Source organism: Mycteria americana, chromosome 1, assembly GCF_035582795.1.
Source record: "Mycteria americana isolate JAX WOST 10 ecotype Jacksonville Zoo and Gardens chromosome 1, USCA_MyAme_1.0, whole genome shotgun sequence".
In the NCBI taxonomy this organism is placed as follows: Eukaryota; Metazoa; Chordata; class Aves; order Ciconiiformes; family Ciconiidae; genus Mycteria; species Mycteria americana.
In genome coordinates, this window is record NC_134365.1 from 149907328 (window position 1) to 149926500 (window position 19173).

The 19173-nt window shown below is 42.0% G+C and overlaps 1 protein-coding gene across 1 annotated transcript in view; it reads left to right on the plus strand.

The window, feature by feature from the left end:
- The first annotated feature begins 1718 nt into the window (after positions 1-1718).
- EIF5B (eukaryotic translation initiation factor 5B) overlaps positions 1719-19173 on the plus strand; it is a 37513-nt gene continuing 20058 nt past the window's right edge. Inside the window, exons 1-6 of the mRNA XM_075524182.1 lie at positions 1719-1866; positions 16239-16364; positions 16450-16534; positions 16930-17581; positions 18061-18281; positions 18461-18611. Of these exons, the coding sequence (XP_075380297.1) occupies positions 1832-1866; positions 16239-16364; positions 16450-16534; positions 16930-17581; positions 18061-18281; positions 18461-18611 (1270 nt within the window). The 5' untranslated portion in view covers positions 1719-1831. The remainder of the gene's footprint in view (positions 1867-16238; positions 16365-16449; positions 16535-16929; positions 17582-18060; positions 18282-18460; positions 18612-19173) is intronic.

The window sequence follows — 19173 nt, forward strand, 5'->3', positions numbered from 1 at the left end:
GGGCGCGGCGGGGGCGTAACGGCCGGGAGCCGCGGGGCTGGGCCCCTCGAGCGATGCCGTGAGGTAAGGGCGGCCCGCGCGGCGCCTCGGCGAGGGCGGGCGGGGCTGCGGCGTGGCTCGGCCGGAGCGCTCCCGGCAGTCTCGTTGAGAAGACGGCAGTGCTGGAGCAGCCGGGGCTGATCGTCTCTTTGCTCTTCTTGCAAGTGCGCTAGAAGATCCGCAGATTTAAATAATGGGATATTAAAGTGTGTTTAAAAAAAAAAGCCCAAGTGTTTTGCTTTCTTGTTTCCTGGAAATCCGACTCCCCGGTCCTGAAGTATGCTGATGAGGAAGGTGGGGCGGGAAGATAAACTCTTGGCCTTATCTGCAGTCCGCTGGGAGCCTGGGTGGGGGAGGCTGATAAGGAGCTGTAGCTGTATAAAGGCAGAGGGAAGGAGGGAGTGAGGGCTTCAGGGAGTGAAGCAAGATGGAGGTGGTGATCCTGAGGCTGAAGAGAACCGTGAGGCCTGCTCTGTCTGCAAAAGGAGTTACTGTAACGGGGTGGTGACAACAACAGAAAACCGGCAGCTCTCAAAGCGTATTAAATAGCGTGATGCCTGTGACCACTGTTTTTCCTGCTCCATCTTGCTTTGCTCTTGAGAAACGTGGCTGGGGGGAGGTGGGGTTGCACCTGAGAGCCCCTCTGCCATAATACACGGTGTTTGCTGTCTTAACTTCCATGCCATATTTCTGTGAACTTAGGCTGTCTTCTCCTGCCCCGCAGCAGCAGTGTCCTGGCTCTCCTGTGAGAGAGCGCAGCACCGTTACAGCTCTCGTGCTTCTTGGAGGGGAGAGGGAGGAAAAGCTTTGTACACGGAGGAAATCTGGTGAGGAGGCAAGGAAATACCGTACTTTCAATGTTGCTGCCCGGCAGCCGAACTCCCTGCAGGGGAACCTCTGTCCCCGGAGCCGAGTTTGATCGTTGCCTCTGCGCTGAGCTGTAAACCCAACCCTGCTGCCTCTGACTGCCTGTTTTGGCTGGAGGCCGGTCACCACGGGGTCAGATGGTGGACTTTTGTTGTTTACACTTCACCTCTGGCACGGGGCAGTGCTGGGGATAAAGGACCAGCAGAGCCCCACGAAGGACTGGGGTACTGCAGCTTGCGTGCGCAGAGGAAGAACAGCAAGGCGTACTGGGCAGCGCTTGCCAACGTGCTCCGCACCTGAATTACTGCCTGCTTGCTGTGCTGCCGCCGTGCACCCTGAAAGCTTTCCCCTTAACCTCTCTGTTCCCCCGCTTTGACCTAGCTCTCCCGTTTGCCTCCAGATGAAAGCTTTCCAAACGTGGAAAAAGCTTTATTTTGGCTATTTGGTTGGTTTTTGTGGCCAAACAGGCTACGATCCTGCCAGGAGTTCTGGGCCTCCGCGCAGCCCTCTGGGGAGGCAGGAGGACTGGAGGGAAACTACAGATTTGGGGCATCACTTAGTAATTTTCCAGGGCTGCCTGAGGACCAAACTGATGGAAACAAAGCCGGTTTCAAGAAGCCGGTCGCTGCAACCCCCGAGCGCAGCCGTGGCCCCGGCGAGGGCAGCCCGGGCCCGGGCCAAGCAGCGCCGCCTGCTCCCCCTCCAGCCGGCAGGGGGCGCCAGCGGGCGGAGGCGCTGCCCGGCCGGGACCGGGGCCGCCGCTCATCGCGTGCCGGCGCGGGGCAGGCCGGGACGGCGGGGGCGGGGCGGGCGCGTGCGCGGCGCGCGGCGGGGCGGGCGGTGGGGGCGGCTTACCATATGCACGGGGCTGCGCGCGGGCGGCCGGGCAGCGCTGAGGCGGGGGACGAGCGCCGGGGCCGCCGCCATGGGCAAGAAGCAGAAGAACAAGAGCGAGGACAGGTAGGGCGGCGGCGCCCCCCTCTCCTCGCCCCCCTCCCCCGGCCGCTGACAGCAGCGGCGAGCGCCGGTGCCGCGCCGCTGAGTCAGGCCCTGCCGGGGCTTGCGGCCTCGTCGGAGGCGGCGGGCAGGCAGGGCTCGCTAGGCCCGGCCCGGCGGCCGTTGGCCGGGCGGCGTCGGGGCGGAAGGTCCGGTCGTGCCCCTCGCCCGGGGGAGCGGCGCCGGCTGTGCGTGCGGGCCCGGCCGGCGCCAGAGGCCCGAGGAGACGGCGGCGGGGGCGGCTGGGTATCCCGCGGGCGGCGGTGTGGCGGGGGAGGCTGGCGGCCGCTGAGGTGGCGTCGGCAGCAGAAACTTGGCGGTTGGCGCTGGAGCGGCTGCGCTGCTGCCGCCGTCTTTGCGCTCCCTCTGAAAGGCGCTTCCGTCAGCCTCGCCCGGGTGCTCGGGGAGCTTGTCCCGGAGCAGGCAGTGGCAGAGTGCCGCTGGCTGCGAGCGCAGGTCTCGATTGTCAGCTAAAGGTAGGTTCTTGGTCCCGTTGCAGCGCCTGAAGTGTTCGGGTGTTTTAATGGGAGACCGTGCTATAGATCCTGCTATAACTTAGTGATTTGTGCACGTTTAATAAATGCAGATGTTAGGTATTTTTAGGGATTGCGGGATAAGAGCAGCCTTTCTACGGTTATGTGCATATCATCTTGGAGACTGTACTGTCAGTGAAGGTTTTTTTTTTTTGTAAGAGATTCTTACACGGCAGTTATGTTAACCATATGGAATGCTGACTGAATAATGTTCTATGTATATATGCTAGCAGGAGAGAATATATTGTTACTTGTCACTATAAAATAATAAATACAAAGATACAATTAATTTGGAGAGTGTTTTTAGTTGTTAATACTGACAGAGAGTTAAATACTGACCCGATGTCTTAAAATGTGTATGAACTAGAAACGTTACAATTCTTTTTCCTTACCTAGACTGCTCATTTTGTATGTCCTTTTCAAGTCATTGTTTCCTTTACAAAAGTGCTCCCCATGAAGGCTATTTCACAAAGTATTACTTCGTCTCTAAGCGTTTTTTACTACCTAGATGTGCATTGCATTAAGATGTTGATGTTAGTGACTTAAGGTTGTTACCCTTTACCAGGTTAGGGTGTAAACTGTTCTAGTTCCTCTGGTCCTTTCTGCGTAATGAGTGTTTTGCTAGTGAGGTATTTTGCTCACTGACTATTTTTCCTCACACCTTTTTCCGTACCATGTATGCTGCTTTGTAGTGTCTGTTGTTATCAGCTTGTTTCATGGGCTGTACTTCACAGGTATATCTTGGGAGCAGCTCGGGCGAGGACATGAGTCAAATGTGATTTGAGAAAGAAGAGGGAAGGGTTGGATCTTTGTGCTCTAAAGGAAAGAAGGCCTAGTGCTCCTCTTTGTATCTGGTGTGGTAGATGCCAGAGTCATGCAGAAGCTTGCAGGTACTGAAGCACTGCTGCTCAGGGCACTTCCAGTGACAGTGGCTGGTGTGCAGAGGACACTTTGAGAACCTTGATGCCTCCTGGATACCTTCTTCTCTTTGTGTATTTCCACATGCATTTCTGTAAATTACTGAGCATGGGCCTCTGTTGGGTGCTACGCACAAAATCTCATTTCTGTCTGAAAAATGGAAGCATACCTTAAAAGAGAGGCCAAGAATTTGTTAGAATAATTGAAATCTTAAGAGCCTAATATTTATTAATCCACATCTAATTGTTACAAAAAAAGGAAGAGCAATAATGCAGTTAAAGTAGTTATGCTTACCATCTCATTGCTGCTGTAAATCCTAAGGTCAGTGGCTTCATCCTGGTGGTGCTGAGCTGTTAGGGTGAGTCGTCAGCATCAGGTGTCCTTCACAAGGAGAGATATGATCATTCGTGTTGATGGTATCATCTTCCTCACTCTAGGATCCACTTGAGAATATGCTTGCTAACGTGCTTATATGCCTTTGCTCTTCATTTGTTTGCAGCTCTGTGTTACATCCAAATATGTAAAAGGCACTATATATTAGATACTATTTCTTTCTTGTTTGTTACTCCTAAAACCAGTTTTGTTTAGGTCTGTGTTTCTTTTAGCTGACTGCTGGTGAGTTGGTGTCCAGTGCCGAATCCTGTACAAGCCATCTCTGTTTATCCCATGCCTGCACTCCTCTCTGCTGCATCCCATGTCTCCGCTTCTCAAGGCCTCTGCTACCATACCAGGCCTGTATTTCTCTACAATCCATCATTGTGTTAGAGTTGTGAATATCTCATTCTATACAGAGTAACTGCTTGCTACTGCTATCCATGTGAAACCATGGTTGCAGCATGCCTGGGTAAGCAAAAGTAGAACCAATTAGGCATAGGCACCTGGTCAATTAGAGAAATTGCTGTCACAGCTAAATCAAGTAAAAGTTGCACGCAGGTCAAGAAAAGTTCAGCCAAAGTAAGCCTGACAGGCTTTAGTCCTAAGGCCTTGCAAATGCAGTGCAGAGCTTACGGACTGCTAGTAGCAGGGCTGTACAGTTGTATGGCAGTGGGAGGGGTGATGTGGAAGAATTCAAACAGATATGTGTTTGAGAAGTAGGACAGGACAGTTAGACTGGGTATATTTTATAGCAGAGAGTTTGAGGGCATGGGAGTGAGGAGGGACCTGGAAGGCCAGTGACGTTTTGGAGTAGGCTCTATCTGCAGAGGTACCACCGTCATCTGCTCTTGTTGGTTCTAGCTGACACCCCCAGGAATGTCAGGTTCCCTCACGGAAGAGGCTGCATCACATATTTGAATCTGTAGCTTGAAGTTGGACTTCAACATCCCTCATTAGTCTCCCTTCTCTTCCCAGCAGAGTGAGAGAAGAATGGCACCGAGGAATCAAAGGCTTCCAGTCAGTTTTGTCTCCCACATCTTCAATTCTGTGCTATGTAGTGTTATTCGTTTCCTCTTTCTTTTCCTCCCCCAACTACTATGTTGTAGATACAATCCCTTATATCCCCTTTGGCTGCCTCTCCCAAAGCATGCAGCAGCTCGAGGGCATAACTTGCAGTGTAGAGGAAGCACGTGGGAAGATGCAGGTGGTATGTCTGTGTTGTAAATATTGGTTTGAGAATTGATGCGACAGGAAGGAGATTTTCTGCTTGTCTTCTGGCATACTGAGACAAGTTACAGAAGGTACAAGTCATCTTTACTCTGCTTTTCTCCCCTTACCCCCATAGCTTTGACTTCTGTTGTATAGTTTCCCCCTCCCTTGTTTCTGCTGAGTACAGTAGAGGTCATACTGATGAATATTGATATATGGCCGGGAAGTGTGCTGGTAAATGAGGGTGAGGATACATTTTGTCATGGGAAGAGGGTATAAGTACACAGGGACAAGACCACGAGTGAGATGATAGCTATGGTGAGCAGGGAAAGAATGGGAATGCAGGACCATAGCCTGTTACGAATACAGATCGCTACCTGAACAAATATACCCACAAATCTGTTATATTCCTCTGGAACTCTTTTATTGAATCCTGCCGTTTGATTGCTGTGCATCTGTCCACGGAGAACATATTTATCTAGAATGGTCGGATATATGGTCGCTGTAGGAAAAACTCAGTGTGGTGTGTTAGAGAGGTGCTTTGTAAATGTGGAGAGTCATAAATAGCTCCTAAGCCATATGGAAGTTGTTTTAATTGTTTCCTCTCTGGAATTTTTATGGTTGTGTTGATTGCTCAGTTTGAAATGGAACTTCATAGCAAACCTTTCAAAAAAAAAAAAAGTGATGTATCTGAATTTCCAGGCTTTCCTAATGGAAGAGTGGGTGTTCTGATGTGTAGTCTAGCTCCTCCTGGGAGTGATGTGTTATGCTTTGGTTCGTGGATAGAGCTGTAATGGCAGAAGGTATGTCAGGGTTCTCCCCTGCTGTCTTTGTGAATTTAGTATAGGACTTTTTTTTTTTTTTTTTTAATGTGTGGGAAGAAAGGCTGTTGTAAACTACAGAACTGTGCTTTGAATTCAAGCCTCAAACTGCTGCTGTAGATTTCCAAGTATGTATGCTATATGCTGTATATTACAAATTATTTCCTGCCTGGAATATGGATCTTGCCCCTGATGGTGTTAGCTTTTCACGTGTTTTTCCTCTCCTCCCAGCTTTAAGTCATCTTCTTCCCTTAGTAGTTTTCCTTAGCTTCCAGTACGTAGTCTTTAGGTGTGTTTATTCTTGTGCCCTTTAATATTTGTGAACTGTTGCCTAGGCATACCACTCTGATCATTCACGCATATTGCTTTAGAAGTTACAGGTGCCAGCTGTGATTCTGCAGCCAAGAGTGAACACTGCTGCTAAAATAAGACTGACAGTGCTGTTGCTGATGCTATATATTGCTTTCTCTTCTGCAAATTAAATTGCTGGCATTGTCTACTAGTCATTCTACTTGGCTCTTTTTTATTAGTGTGTTAAGTAAAATCTTGTTAATATTGTGTAGGAAAGTTCTGTGAAATCTAGAAAGCCTACAAACACCTGTAGTTCAGAAACATTCTGTGCACCAGAAAAATTACAATAACTGTTTGTTTGCTTCTCAAAAATATATCCACAAGCAAAGCTTCCTGCAGCTCCATCAAGGAGAACAGCTGATAAACCCTTGAGATCCTTGTTTTGCAAATCTCATCTGGAAGATGCCAGGATTTTGTACTGAAAGATGAAGTAAAATAATGCAAAGTAATTTCTCCATTACAGAAATGTGTTGGCTTGTTCTATGCAAGTGTATATTTCTGTTCCCCCAAAACCTATAGTTTTTAACACAGACATTTCATATTTATGAGAACTATTTTTATACATTTGGCTGGATTTTATTTTTTGTTTAAGCAAAGCATCATTGTAAAAAGACAGTAAGGATCTTCAAATAGTTGCAGTAATGGCAACATAAACCAAAAAGCAGTACAGTATACTAAGTAGATTGTTAGAAGCAGCTTTTCTTGTCGAAATCTTGATTCTCTTCATCTGTTACCTTCATGAAAGCATCTAAACCTTATGTATAACAACTGTTTATGAAAAGTATGAAAATTGTACATTGCAAGCCAGCAGGGATTGCAGAAACTGTTCTTTCAGTTCTCTGAAGATCTCTGGAAAGCCTTGCTCAGAATAGAGAGGTTTAGGGTAAGTTAAACGTTGCTACTGTTGTTGACACTCATAATATCAAGCCAGTCAAGCTGACAGCTCTATATACCTTTGCTGGTTTTAATTGCATTAGTGCTGTCATGTTTTTCTGACTCTGGGCTCATGTGCATTGCTGTACATTTGTTCTGTGTGGTTCATAGCTTAAAAGCTGCCTAGGAGTCAAGGTTACAGTTCTGGACAAAACCTCCAGTTTAGTAACTTTTAATGCTTGCATAATATTCCTTTTCTTCCTCCCTCTGAATCCTTCCACGAAAATAGTCCCCTGGACTAGTAGAGGAAATAATTTTTCTGCAGACAAATTATATGTGCACATAATTAATTCAGTCCTTAAGTTTGGCTTGCTAAAAAAGTACAGTGCAGTCTGGTGGGTGTTCTAGTCTGAAAGCAGTGGGTATCTTACAGAAGATGTGTGTTTTCATGATCCTGGTGTTTGCAGCACTGATGACTTATTCTTCCTGTAAGTCAATTTTTCTTTTCTTTTACAATAGTCGAGTGGAGATTTTAAACATGAACCTGCTATCTTAACTCTGAAATATATTTCTTTAGATACACGCTGTTAGATGAAGTATGGGTTTTAATTATTGTTAATGTAGGTGGGCATCCTTTGCTCTTCAGGATTATAGGCAATCTAAAATGTATTTCATGAAGTGTTCTAAATAGTATTTTTGTGATGTATTTTGATTTTATACAATGAGAGATACATAGGATATGGAAGTTCTGAAACACTGGACTTGGAGGTAATTTTTGTCATCTTTGCACTTTTTCTAAACAAACAAAACCCCAAAGAACTAATTAAGGGAAGACCAAATGCTAGTTCTTTACTTAGTGTTTCATATTCCATGCTTTTAGTCATCCTGTTCTCTTGAGACTTAAACTGAACCTTGAAGAACTGCTTTCTTCCAGAGCTCTGTGTTGCCAACTACTAGCCACAACAAAAGCTTTTTATCTTGAAGTTTTGCTATATCTTTAAGTGGGAACTTCAGGTTGTGGTGAGCTTTTTTTTTTTTTTTTTTTAAATCTGGGTTGTATAAAGGAGACTTTCTGTTTTTCTAGAGTCTGTTTGGGTTGAAAGTTACGTTTTCTGTGTCTTTTTCAGAAGGTTTTGCTTAGCTGATAGTTATTCTACTCTTCTTTTCCCCAGCCAAACTTGAAAGAGAAGGCATGACTCTTTAATATTAAAAATGGAATCATTGTCTTGGGAGCCTGAATAAAAAGCAATTAGCCTTTTAGTCAAATTTTACTTCCTTGCTGTCTCATGTAATTAGGTAGCTTCACCAGCTTCCTTCATCTTACTAGGGTAAAATAGCTAAGGTGTAGTTTCACATCACAATTCAGTTGAGCTGTCAGACGTTTCACACCTTGTGGTCTTACTCTTGCTGTCCCCAGCTGCATGCTCTAACTGCTTCTATTGCATTGGATCCAATGCTTATGTGCCCACAGTACAACTCAGGTGTGTGATTTGATCTGCCAGCCAAAAAAGTGTTTTCTGCAAGGACTTCTGGCTGCAGGATTGCCTGAGCTGATGAGAGGAGAAAGCATGGCTGGGAATGGGGAAGGAAGTCGCTTGTCCCTTCCCCTGCCCCATAGTTTGAGGAAGAGGCAAAGGGAGGGTGGCCTTTTTCTGGGGCTGTGATTTTTTTTTTTTTTTTTTTTAGTACTGTCGGCTGCAGTGGTGGGTTGCATAGCTGGAGCTATGTGGACACCCCTTCATGTCTTGGGCTGAGGAAGGAGTGCGGTTCATTCCTTTCTGAATTTCACACTGTCTCAAGCATATGCAATTTAAATGTTTTCAGCAGGAAAAACAAGGTGACTTCTACTTCTAAAAGAGTAGTTTGTGGTGTTCACATTCTTTGATAGGTAAGAATGAGAAAAAGGCCACAGCTTTGTTTTCATGTTTTGAATAGCCTTGCTGAGCCAGCAGATACTTGCATTTTCAATGTCATAACCCACTTAAAGAACAAGTTGGTGTTGCGTGGTTTTGAGCAATTAAATAATTACTTCCAAAGTGGTTTATGTTCTGTAGCATTTTAAACCAGTTGCTCTAAAAGAACTTTTTTTGGAAGAGAGAATGCCAATTGCTCTTTATATCTACAAGTAAAACCAACTACAAATATGCCGTTCAGCATTGTAACTTGCTAACTTTGGATAAGCTTGTATTTAGAAATGCATCCTTATTACCAGGCTTACGACCCACGTATACGGAGGATGGGTAAGGTGCTCTAGGGGAGTAATGGTAAAGACCTGTCTAAAAGTATTAGTTTTACTTCATCTAAAACTATTGCAAAACCAAACACATGGAAACAGATGGTTCATCTTCTTTTCAGTCTTTTTGAAGTTCAAGGGATTTTTTTTTAAGCAAAAGAAAATGACTTAATGACAGTGATATTCCTTTGAAGGTGGTTAGAGGAGCTGGTGTCATGTAAATGATGAAATATCTCCAAAGTTGCCTCAGCAAAAATGAGTCTTCTCATTATGCAGGAATGTGGGCAGTGAGTTCACAGTAGTGATGCAACTTTCTTGCTGTGTCGACTTACTCTTCTGCCCCATGCACATGAATTTTTTTTTAGTCTGTTTTTAATTGTACAACATTTTCTGACATTTGAACTTCATCTTTACAGAGACAGCTTAAAACCAATCCTAACTAAAATACTTTTAGCCTGATTTGGCTTAGCTTATTATCTCATTTAGCTGTAAGATGAAGGCAAGCTTTAGTAATCATATTTGTGTCAGTCAGTGCAGTGGATCAAAAAGTACTTGTAATCTTTGAGTCTGCATGTACCCTTTAGTTTTAGTTTCAGCAGGAGGGTGTTATCCTGTTGACTTTGTTTGCAAAGCTGGATGCTGGATTTCCAGGAGTTAAGGGTTGTTTCTCATTTTAAGATGAATTTTTCCGTTTTATTTCTGCAGTTTCATTTAACTAATTTCAGTAGAGTCAAATTGATATAAATGAGGGTAGCTCAGCTCCTTTGTATACTGCTAATTAATCCCCTTGCTCCACTCTTTCAGTTCGTGTATGGATTAATAGTTTCCTTTGCTCTTTATCTTACTGCTGCGTAGTCAGGATGCCATCTCTGTCACACGTAGATGCACGGTGCCTATTTATAATGTTTTGCCCTATGTTTGGGAATATGTATTGTAGGTAGTATAATAAGTGTACTCAAAGTCATAGTTGTGTATGATCTTAGGAAAGAGCATGAGGAAAACATGCATGTTTTCTGGTGGTCTTGCTAATATAATATGCTTGTCTGTTATCAGAGAGTATCTGTGAAATGCTGTTGGTGTGAGCTGGCTTGCAAGGCTATCCTTTACTAGAACCTGCATGGAAAGCTGGAGGAGCTTGTTTGGCAAGGAAGGGCAGTTAAGCATTTCAGCTGCAGAAGTTCACTGAGCAAAGAAAAATGCTAAAAGTCTCTTGACTCTTATTTCGATAGCTGTAGTCCTGTCTTCCCCACATTTGGCCTTGTTTTCTGGGACAATGCCCAGGAAATCTTTCAAGTTTCTATGCCTGGATTTGTCTGTTACAGAAATTATATTGCATGCAGTATTGGTCCTTAGTATGAAAGCTTCACACTATGAAAATCCCTAGTGATGAATATATTAACTATGCCAATACTTGGAGTAATTTTTTTTAACCTTCCAAGAAAGAGAGAAGCGATAGATAATTAAAATGTACTTGTAACTGTTCTGAAATACTTTGTTAGGAAGCTCTGAGCGTTTTTATCTTGTTTCAGAGTTGTAAGTTTAAATCTTGATTCGGAGCATGACAACTTCTGTTCTGGTGAGATGTGTGCTAATTAATCCCTGTAATATCCTAGACTGCCAAAGAAAAGGTAAAACTTTAAACTTCAAAAACACATCTCTCTAATTGTGCACAAGTGTAAAATTTCATACTTTCTAACAATTTAAGTGTTTGTAAGCACAATGGTAAAGCATGCTCTTAAATGACTAAAGCAAACCCTAGTATGTGGAAACTAGGATTAACATAAGCTTGAACATCTGTAAATCAAAGCTTGTGTTAAGGTGAACTCTGACCTCATGATGGCTTCCCCAGGGAATTTCTAGGTTCTGGCTGTTGCAGGCCATTGCATCATAAAAAGAACTTGCTCCAAAACTGTGCTTGTTTGTCATGGTTTAAACTGCTTCCTGCCTCCCCCCCCCCCCCCCCCCAAGCCCGACACCTTAAGTGCTATTTTAGTATTTTTTCAGCAGATGCTATGTAATAGCTGAGGGTTTTGTTTTTTGTTTGGTTTTTTTGTTTTTTTGTTTTTTTTTTACTGGGGTTCTAGTCTTAAATATTGTTTCCTTGCTGTACTAGCAAGAGAAACACTGCGGTTTGTTTTTTTTCCTACAGACCGTGCATCCTATCGGTCACAAGGCTTTTCCACTTTTCTGACTCAATAGCTTGCAACTGTGTGGGATCTTATAAGTAGGAGAGCTACTGGCCATCTTTTTAGATCTGACTGAGCAGCGGTAGGTGACAGTTCTTCATTTATTTCCGAACTCTCCTTTAATCTTCACACTGAAAATGTTTCATACTTTCTCTTATAGGCAGGATTTGGGATTGTAGCTTTATTTGTCACTGGTTTTGCTTAACATGTAGCACAAGTAGCTTAGGTTGGATTTTGGAGTGTCACTTTGTTACTGGCCTGATTTGGTGCTTTGATTGCATGAGAGATGTTGTTGAATTTCCTTTGTTGCCCATGCCAGTCTTAAAAATCTCAAGTAAATGCTTACTTGGGATGATCTGAGTGTATTTGATCCTGGTTTGGTACAGAATGGTGTACTAGCACAGCATTTAACTAGTCACCCAGTGAATATTCAGGAATCTGTTCTTAAGTGGCTTTCCCTATGTAATGCAGGTTTTCAGTAGTCTATGCAGACAACTTGTACTGGAACCCTTTTGAGCAACAGATGGTTTCTTAATGTCATTTCTAGGGCAGTAAGGTCAATATTTTTCAGTATAAAGTATGTGAATGTTTTTATATGCTACTTTTAAAATGTTTTGGAATATTTTGAAGTCTTATATTGCTCTTATCCTGCTTAAATGGCAAAAGGCAGTGAAATTGCATAGGGGAAATGTAGAACTCTTTTTCTTTTTTTCTTCTTTTTTTTGTCAGTGATGTGATTCTAAAGAAAAATAGTTTTGCTGGGTATCTGAAATGTGGTGATCTCTGCATACTTGTTATGGATTACTGCCATCTCCTTTAATTAGCCTGACTGCTGTGTCTTCTCCCACTGCATAGTTTTGCCCTGTATTAGGCACAGACCTCCATGGAGGAATGTCTCTAGCCATTTAGTGTTTGAAAATTGCTTGTTTAGGTTTGTGAGTGAAGTACACACACCTAACTCTTGCTGTAATTTACTGCATTGAAATGCTGATCTAGCAATATTGGAACTCTTTTTTCATATCTGGCAGCAAAAATAGAGGCTGGAGTAAAAGTATGTGAATAAGGAAGGTGGCTCAGGCCTCACTTCTGAAACAGAGGCAAAAGAAAATCAGGGAAATAACCCCTTCTCAGCAGTGCAGTAGCACTTCACTTTTAGTTTCATGCTTTCCAGACCTCCTTGAGCCTCTTGTGCTGGGGAAACACAGGGTTATCTCAGTGTGTGAACCAGATCAACAGCAAGCCTCCTTTGAGCCCAAAGCATTATGAGCTTGAATGGCATAAGGTAGTGAGGCTGTGAAGTCTATGTATAAAGTCTTCATGCAAAAGCAATTCGAGGTCAGAGTTGAAAACTGTTTGAGCATACTGGTGCTTTCAGGTTCCCATCTCAGGCACTCTTAGGGTTGGGATTAGGACCCTTGCAAAGGCTGAGTGGAGGGGCAAGAGAGGATGGGTGGAGACCTTTTGGAGGACTTGGAGGAGGAGGTTCCTGGCAAGAGTGTTTGGGTTTCTGAAATGTGTTTGGGGACTGCTTAAAAAAGTTTACAGGAAAAAGTTTCCTAGGTGTACATCCAAGGCCAGGTTGGATGGGGCTTTGAGCACCCTGGTCTAGTGGAATGTGTCCCTGCCCATGGCAGGGGGGTTGGAACGAGTTGATCTTTAAAGGTCCTTTTCAACCCAAACTATTCTGCGATTCTATGAAAGAAGGTCTCCTGTTATGTATCTAAATGCAGTGGGTTCCTTATGACACAAGAATCTCCCAGGAAGAGAGGGAGGGCACCTTCTCAATCTTCTTTTCAACTTTCTTTTATTTTGAAATCCTAGTGGAATATTATTAGAGTTTTAAAATATAAGGAAATTCAAGGTCAATATGGGAATAAACTCTTAGTAATGGAAGCCAATATTTGAATTCCTTGGCTTTCCAATAGTATTCTTGCTTTATAGTTCTTAAGAAGAATTATAACTGTATATATTGCTCTCTATATAATGCATGCAGCCTTAATTTTACTTTTTACTTCATCCAGGCTCAAATGTTTGAAGCCTGCTGTGTTACTTCTTAGGAAATGGACATGTAGTGGAAAGTATAGATTTCTTGGAAACCATTGACTATTGAGCAATGGAAGCCAAGGTTGGAAAGGCTCTCCTACTATATTTATGCCACTATTGTGACAGCTGAACAGTCTTCATTATTATTCCTGAAGTGTTCTTGCTGGTGGGTGTTAAAACTTAATGTCTGTGAATTAGTTTTTTCAGTGTTTGATTTGAGAGATTTTTTTTTTTTCCCCAGAGACCTTTTCTTCAAGGTTCAGTTCAAGTGAGTTGATTTAAATACAAATACACCCCTACTCCCTTAAAGCATGTATCCTGGAAAACATAAGGTACCATAAGCATCCTCTTTGCTAGTACCATAAAAACGATGTATTTTATGTTTGGACATAACTTTCTGCAAAGTTGCAATGTGCAAAGTCAGCCTCGAGAATATCCATGTAAAATATAAGCTGTTTAAAGGCTTGGCTCTTTAATATCTGTACAACAACATTGTTAAGATCCTGTAGTAGTGGGAGGAGTTCAACCATGGAAGAAGTAGTAGTGGAGCTTGTATTTTGGTGTCTTCAAACTATTTCAAGCTTGGATTTTACTCAATCTCCTCCATTAACTCCTAGAGTAGAAGGAGGTAAGCAAGTGTGCTTAGTAAACTGATATGCTGCACTTAATGCAAAAAGAAATGTGAGGGCCTATGTGTAGGCCTAGATGTAATACAGTTAGCCTGATATTAGGGCTTTAACTCTAGGTGTAAAGATGATTGTTGACATTTTTATTTCAGCTGTCTATGCTACGCCCAGTGCACAGCCAGTTAAACTGCTTACAAAAACAGCTCTTAAATTGCTGAAACATCAAGTCAGCTCTTCTTAAGGTGGAAATGGCCAAAAAGCTTATTCTTTCCTCTTGGGGGAGGTGGGGATTGGTTTAGAAATCTTGCATTAACTATTTGAGGGTTACACTTATCATGTCAGCACATAAGAAGTACTACTAGGTATATTCAAGGTGTGTTTTTTCTTCTCATGACAAAAAGTAAGTATCTCTGGTAATAAAGATGCTGTACAGTGAAGTGCTTCATTGTGCTGCTTTTTATTTGGTTTGTTCAGTCTATATAGAAGAAAATTTAAGATCTTGAAAATACAAATAATCAGTCTTGGCCTTTAAAAAAAAAAGTGCATTGTTGCTTACTTGTGCTATTGTCACATATAGACAGTGTTTGGTGACTTGCTTATGCCCAATTTTTGGGATAAAATGGGTCTGTGAATGTCAGCATTCACTTAACCTTGTAAAATGATTCTATCAGCCCTCTCCTTTTGCAAAGGGAAATACAACTTAGACTTAATTATTTCTTTAAAGATTCTGAAATTCAGTAAATACTTGATTTTCTTTATTAATATGCAACTTCTGGGTTTGTAAATTGACAAGGCTGAAGCTCTGGTAGTTTAGAACTTGCTGATATCTTGGAGGTCCTGAATTTGGAAGAAATTTATTACCCTTATTTTCTGGATATAGATTCAGGTATTTGGTGGGTCAGCCTTTGCCTGACTAATTTGTCCTAAGTGGCTAGTAATAACTGAGACAGTGAAATTGTGAAACAAAGAACAGTTTTCTGCCCGCATATCTAAGAGGGAGTTAGATGAGATATTAATAGCATATTGATTAAATGGTTTTTGAAACTGCAAGCTGTGATAAAAGTAGCATCCTAATATTCGCTACTTTAATAGACCGGTTTTGTTTTGAGTACGGAAGTTCTACGTGTGAAGCAGGGAATAGTAAGTCTCATTTCTTACAATTGTATTGTGAGCGTGATTAAGTGGAAAAACCTCTGGACACTAGACTTAGTCTTTGCTCAATTCTCCTGGTACGAGTCATGAAAAAAGTGCGTCTGAACTACAACTATTGATAAAGGTCAGGAAAAAAGCCACTTCAGCTTAGTTGCAGATGAGAAATTATAGCAAGAAAAGAAAATGCTTTTGAAAGAGAAACTTGATCTCATGAGGAAGGATACATATTTCAGATGCTTAGTGAAACTTCTTTTGGCTTGCTTTAGGCCTGGGAGAGGTAATGCTAAGGCAGGTGGTGGAAATGATTGCTGGCCAGCTGCATTGGTATTTTTTATGATCTGCTTTAGAATCTGGCTCAGGGCTGAACTGTGTTCCTCCATGTGACTTCTTTTCTTGAAAGATAAGAATAAAACTTTTCAGTCTGATGGCAAAGCATAGGCAACTTATCATAAGTTCGAAGCTGTGAAGAACTTCCACTTATTTGCTAAATAAAAATAGTCGCTTTTTTGTTTGCTAAAGGGTGTTTAAAGGAGCAGGTAAGTGCTTCTTAATAGAATTGCCTGTTACTAAATTGCAAGATTTCTTCTATTTGTGCTTCATATTTGGACTTTCGTTGTGGGGGATGCTTTTCTATCAGTGACACCTACTATGATTTGAAGGGCTAAACAATTTATCTTTCGGAGGAACAAAGTGAAACAGTCTAGTTACATCCTTCCAAGAAGTTTTATCAAATCTCATATCTAAACTTTTAAAGTCAGTGTTGCAAGAACTGAACATGTTTTACTGTTCCACCTCCCTTCAAGCAGACGACATGCACAAAGGTTTTGCCTTTTCTTCCTACTGGGAATAAGGCAATAGCGCATAATGGTTTGTTAAATATGGTTTTTGCCCCTGCATTGCTTATGTTTTGTGATTGATTTTATGTTTTGAAGGTTTTGTTTGTTTTATGCAGATGGTCTACTTATGTAAACTTAACGTTTGAACTCTTGATAACCCTGCTTTCTTTTGCATTTTAGTGCAAAAGATGATATTGATATTGATGCCCTTGCTGCTGAGATAGAAGGTGCAGGAGCTGCAAAGGAACAAGAGCCTCAGAAATCCAAAGGCAAAAAGAAAAAAGAGAAGAAGAAACAGGATTTTGAGTAAGTTTGGTTTTTTTCTGTCTTATTTTATTCCATTATACAAAAACTCAGTTACTTAAGTACCATAACTTCTTTCTTATTTTAGTGAAGATGATATCCTGAAGGAGCTGGAAGAACTGTCAATAGAGGCACAAGGAGGGAAAGTTGACAGGGAACCTTCTACAGGAAAGGTAAACACTGAGAGGGAGGTGGGCTATTTAATAGGAAATACTTGGAATACGAGACACCTCTGTCCCAGAAGAGTTCTAGTGTTACAGTGTAGTTGGAGATCCTATGTGAAACTTGGCAGCTAGCATGTATTTTTAATTATACTTGATCATATTTTCATAGTAAAGTCAGTTGTTAAAGATTTTACCAGAAGCCATGTCTTCATGCTGATAATTATTCAAAGCCAATCAGAATAAATTTTAATTGGGGGCTGAGGTGTAGTACACTCATCAGGAATAGTTATTGTTTTCAAACTTTGTCTTCAGTAAGATAAGTTTTTCTTGACATGTCTCAATGCTGCTTCTTAGCTCACAATAACAAGTAATTTTTCATGGCTGATTATTTATTTAATTACCAGGTTGAAAATGACAACGAAGAAAGCTTATCAAAACAAGATAAAAAAAGGAAAGGAAAGAGTAAAAAAGCCAATCTGGAAAATGACTATGACAGTGAGGACGTGGAAGATAAAGATAAAAAATCTAAAAAAACTCAGAAAGCAAAACAAGACATGCTTTCTGGCAGTGATGATGATGATCATGAGATGCAGCTTAAGAAAAGCAAAGGGAAAACTCAGAAGTCAAATAAAAAGCATGATCTGTCAGAAGAAGATGAAACTAACATTAAGAAAAGCAAAGAGCGTGTGGGGGCAGTGTCTACAGGTGAGAGTGGTGATGAATCAGACGAGGTCTCCCAATCTAGAAAAGGACAAAAGAAAAACCAAAAACCAAAGTCCACTCCTGCTGCTGAAAGTGGGGATGATGAAGAAGAACCTTCATTCAAAGTAAAAACAGTGGCTCAGAAGAAGGCGGAAAAAAAAGAACGTGAAAGGAAAAAACGGGAGGAAGAAAAAGCCAAACTGAGGAAGCAGAAAGAGAAGGAAGAATTAGAAGGTGGTAAAGAACCAGCAAAGCTGAAGGAAGCTCCAAAAAAAGCTGAAGATAAGGCTTCTCCTGAAGTCATGGCAATCCCTGGCCCTGGGGAAAAAGGAGAGACTCCTGCAGGAACAGAGGGTTTGTAACAGGGTTTCTAAAACTGTAATTTAAACACTGTAGCTTTTATAAGAAGGCCAAAGAGTTGGCAGGCAGCGAGGATGATTTGTTGCTTTATTCTGAATCAGGAATACTAGACATTTGGTAGCCTTGTCTGCCTCTGTGTTGGCTCACGTGGCTGTTTTTTCTGGCCTGTAGTTTGTTCAGGTACATGGGAAAACAAAAGCCAGATGGCAAATTCTCATTACAATATATGCTTACAGTTCTGTACTGCAAACACACTTTTCCACTTCCCAGTTATTCTGTTACTTTAAGACTACAGGCCCTGACTTTGTAACTTAAGAGACAATTTTATTATTTTCATTATGAAGTGCTTATGTAGTAGCCAGTCAAAATGTTTCTCATTTGGTTTCTCATTTGGTCACATTGTTTCTCATTTATTATATTTGAGTATCTTTAAAGTTTCTGGGATCTTTGAAGTATGCCTCTTCTTTCTGTAGCTGATGACAATGAGGGGGACAAAAAGAAAAAAGACAAGAAAAAAAAGAAAGGTGAGAAAGAAGAAAAAGAGAAAGAGAAGAAAAAGGGTCCCAGTAAAGCCACGGTTAAAGCTATGCAAGAAGCCTTGGCTAAAATGAAAGAGGAGGAGGAAAGGGCAAAAAGAGAGGAGGAAGAACGCATAAGAAGACTGGAGGAACTAGAAGCGAAGCGCAAAGAGGAGGTACTGCGTATCTTACTCTGAGGACAGACTAAGGGAGAGGGTAATCTTAACCTGTACCCTTGCTGGTGCAGTTGGTGGATTAGTCCTTCATATGTTTCTCATCAATAGAATATACACTTGGACAGCTTTTGTGTAAAGCATGCTTTACAGTTTCTGCATGTTTTTTAACCTTTTTCTAGGAACGATTAGAGCAGGAGAGGAAAGAAAGAAAGAAACAGAAGGAAAAAGAGAGGAAGGAGCGTTTGAAGAAGGAGGGAAAACTTCTAACAAAAGCTCAACGAGAAGCCAGAGCCAGAGCGGAGGCTACTCTTAAACTACTCCAAGCTCAGGGTAAGCAGTAAAGTTTAAAATAATAATAATAATAAAAATTCATATCCCTTACTGCTTTATATTTGTTTGTCCTGTCTGGAGCTAGGAGGGCAAATACTGAGTAATTCCATGTAAAGCTGCTCTGTTGTCAAGGAAGGCAGTGTGGGCCCCCCCCCCCTTTTTTTTAAGTAGGTTTAAATGTCTGTATATTTTCATCTTACACTTTAAATATCCAATTTTTAATACATTCCACTTGCGGTTTAAAGATGTTAGTTATGGAACTTAGGAAAAATCACTTCTTTCCATTGCTTAGTCCAAAGGCCAGGAAAAGCAGATGGGCTGTGCTGCAGGTCTTGTAAGACTAGGGGTCTGGATCCTCTTGGATTAATTCATGTGCTCGCTTAAGCAAGTACATTGTTTTGCCTCAAATTAGCTAGTCCATGGGAACAGCATGCTGTCCTCTTGCAAAGAGTATATAGGAGCTTTCCTGCTTTTCTGTCAAATATAATCTGTTTCCATTGCAGTGAAGTAAATGTATCCAATGTATTGTAAGCCCATGTCCTAATTTGTTCCTGGGAACTTG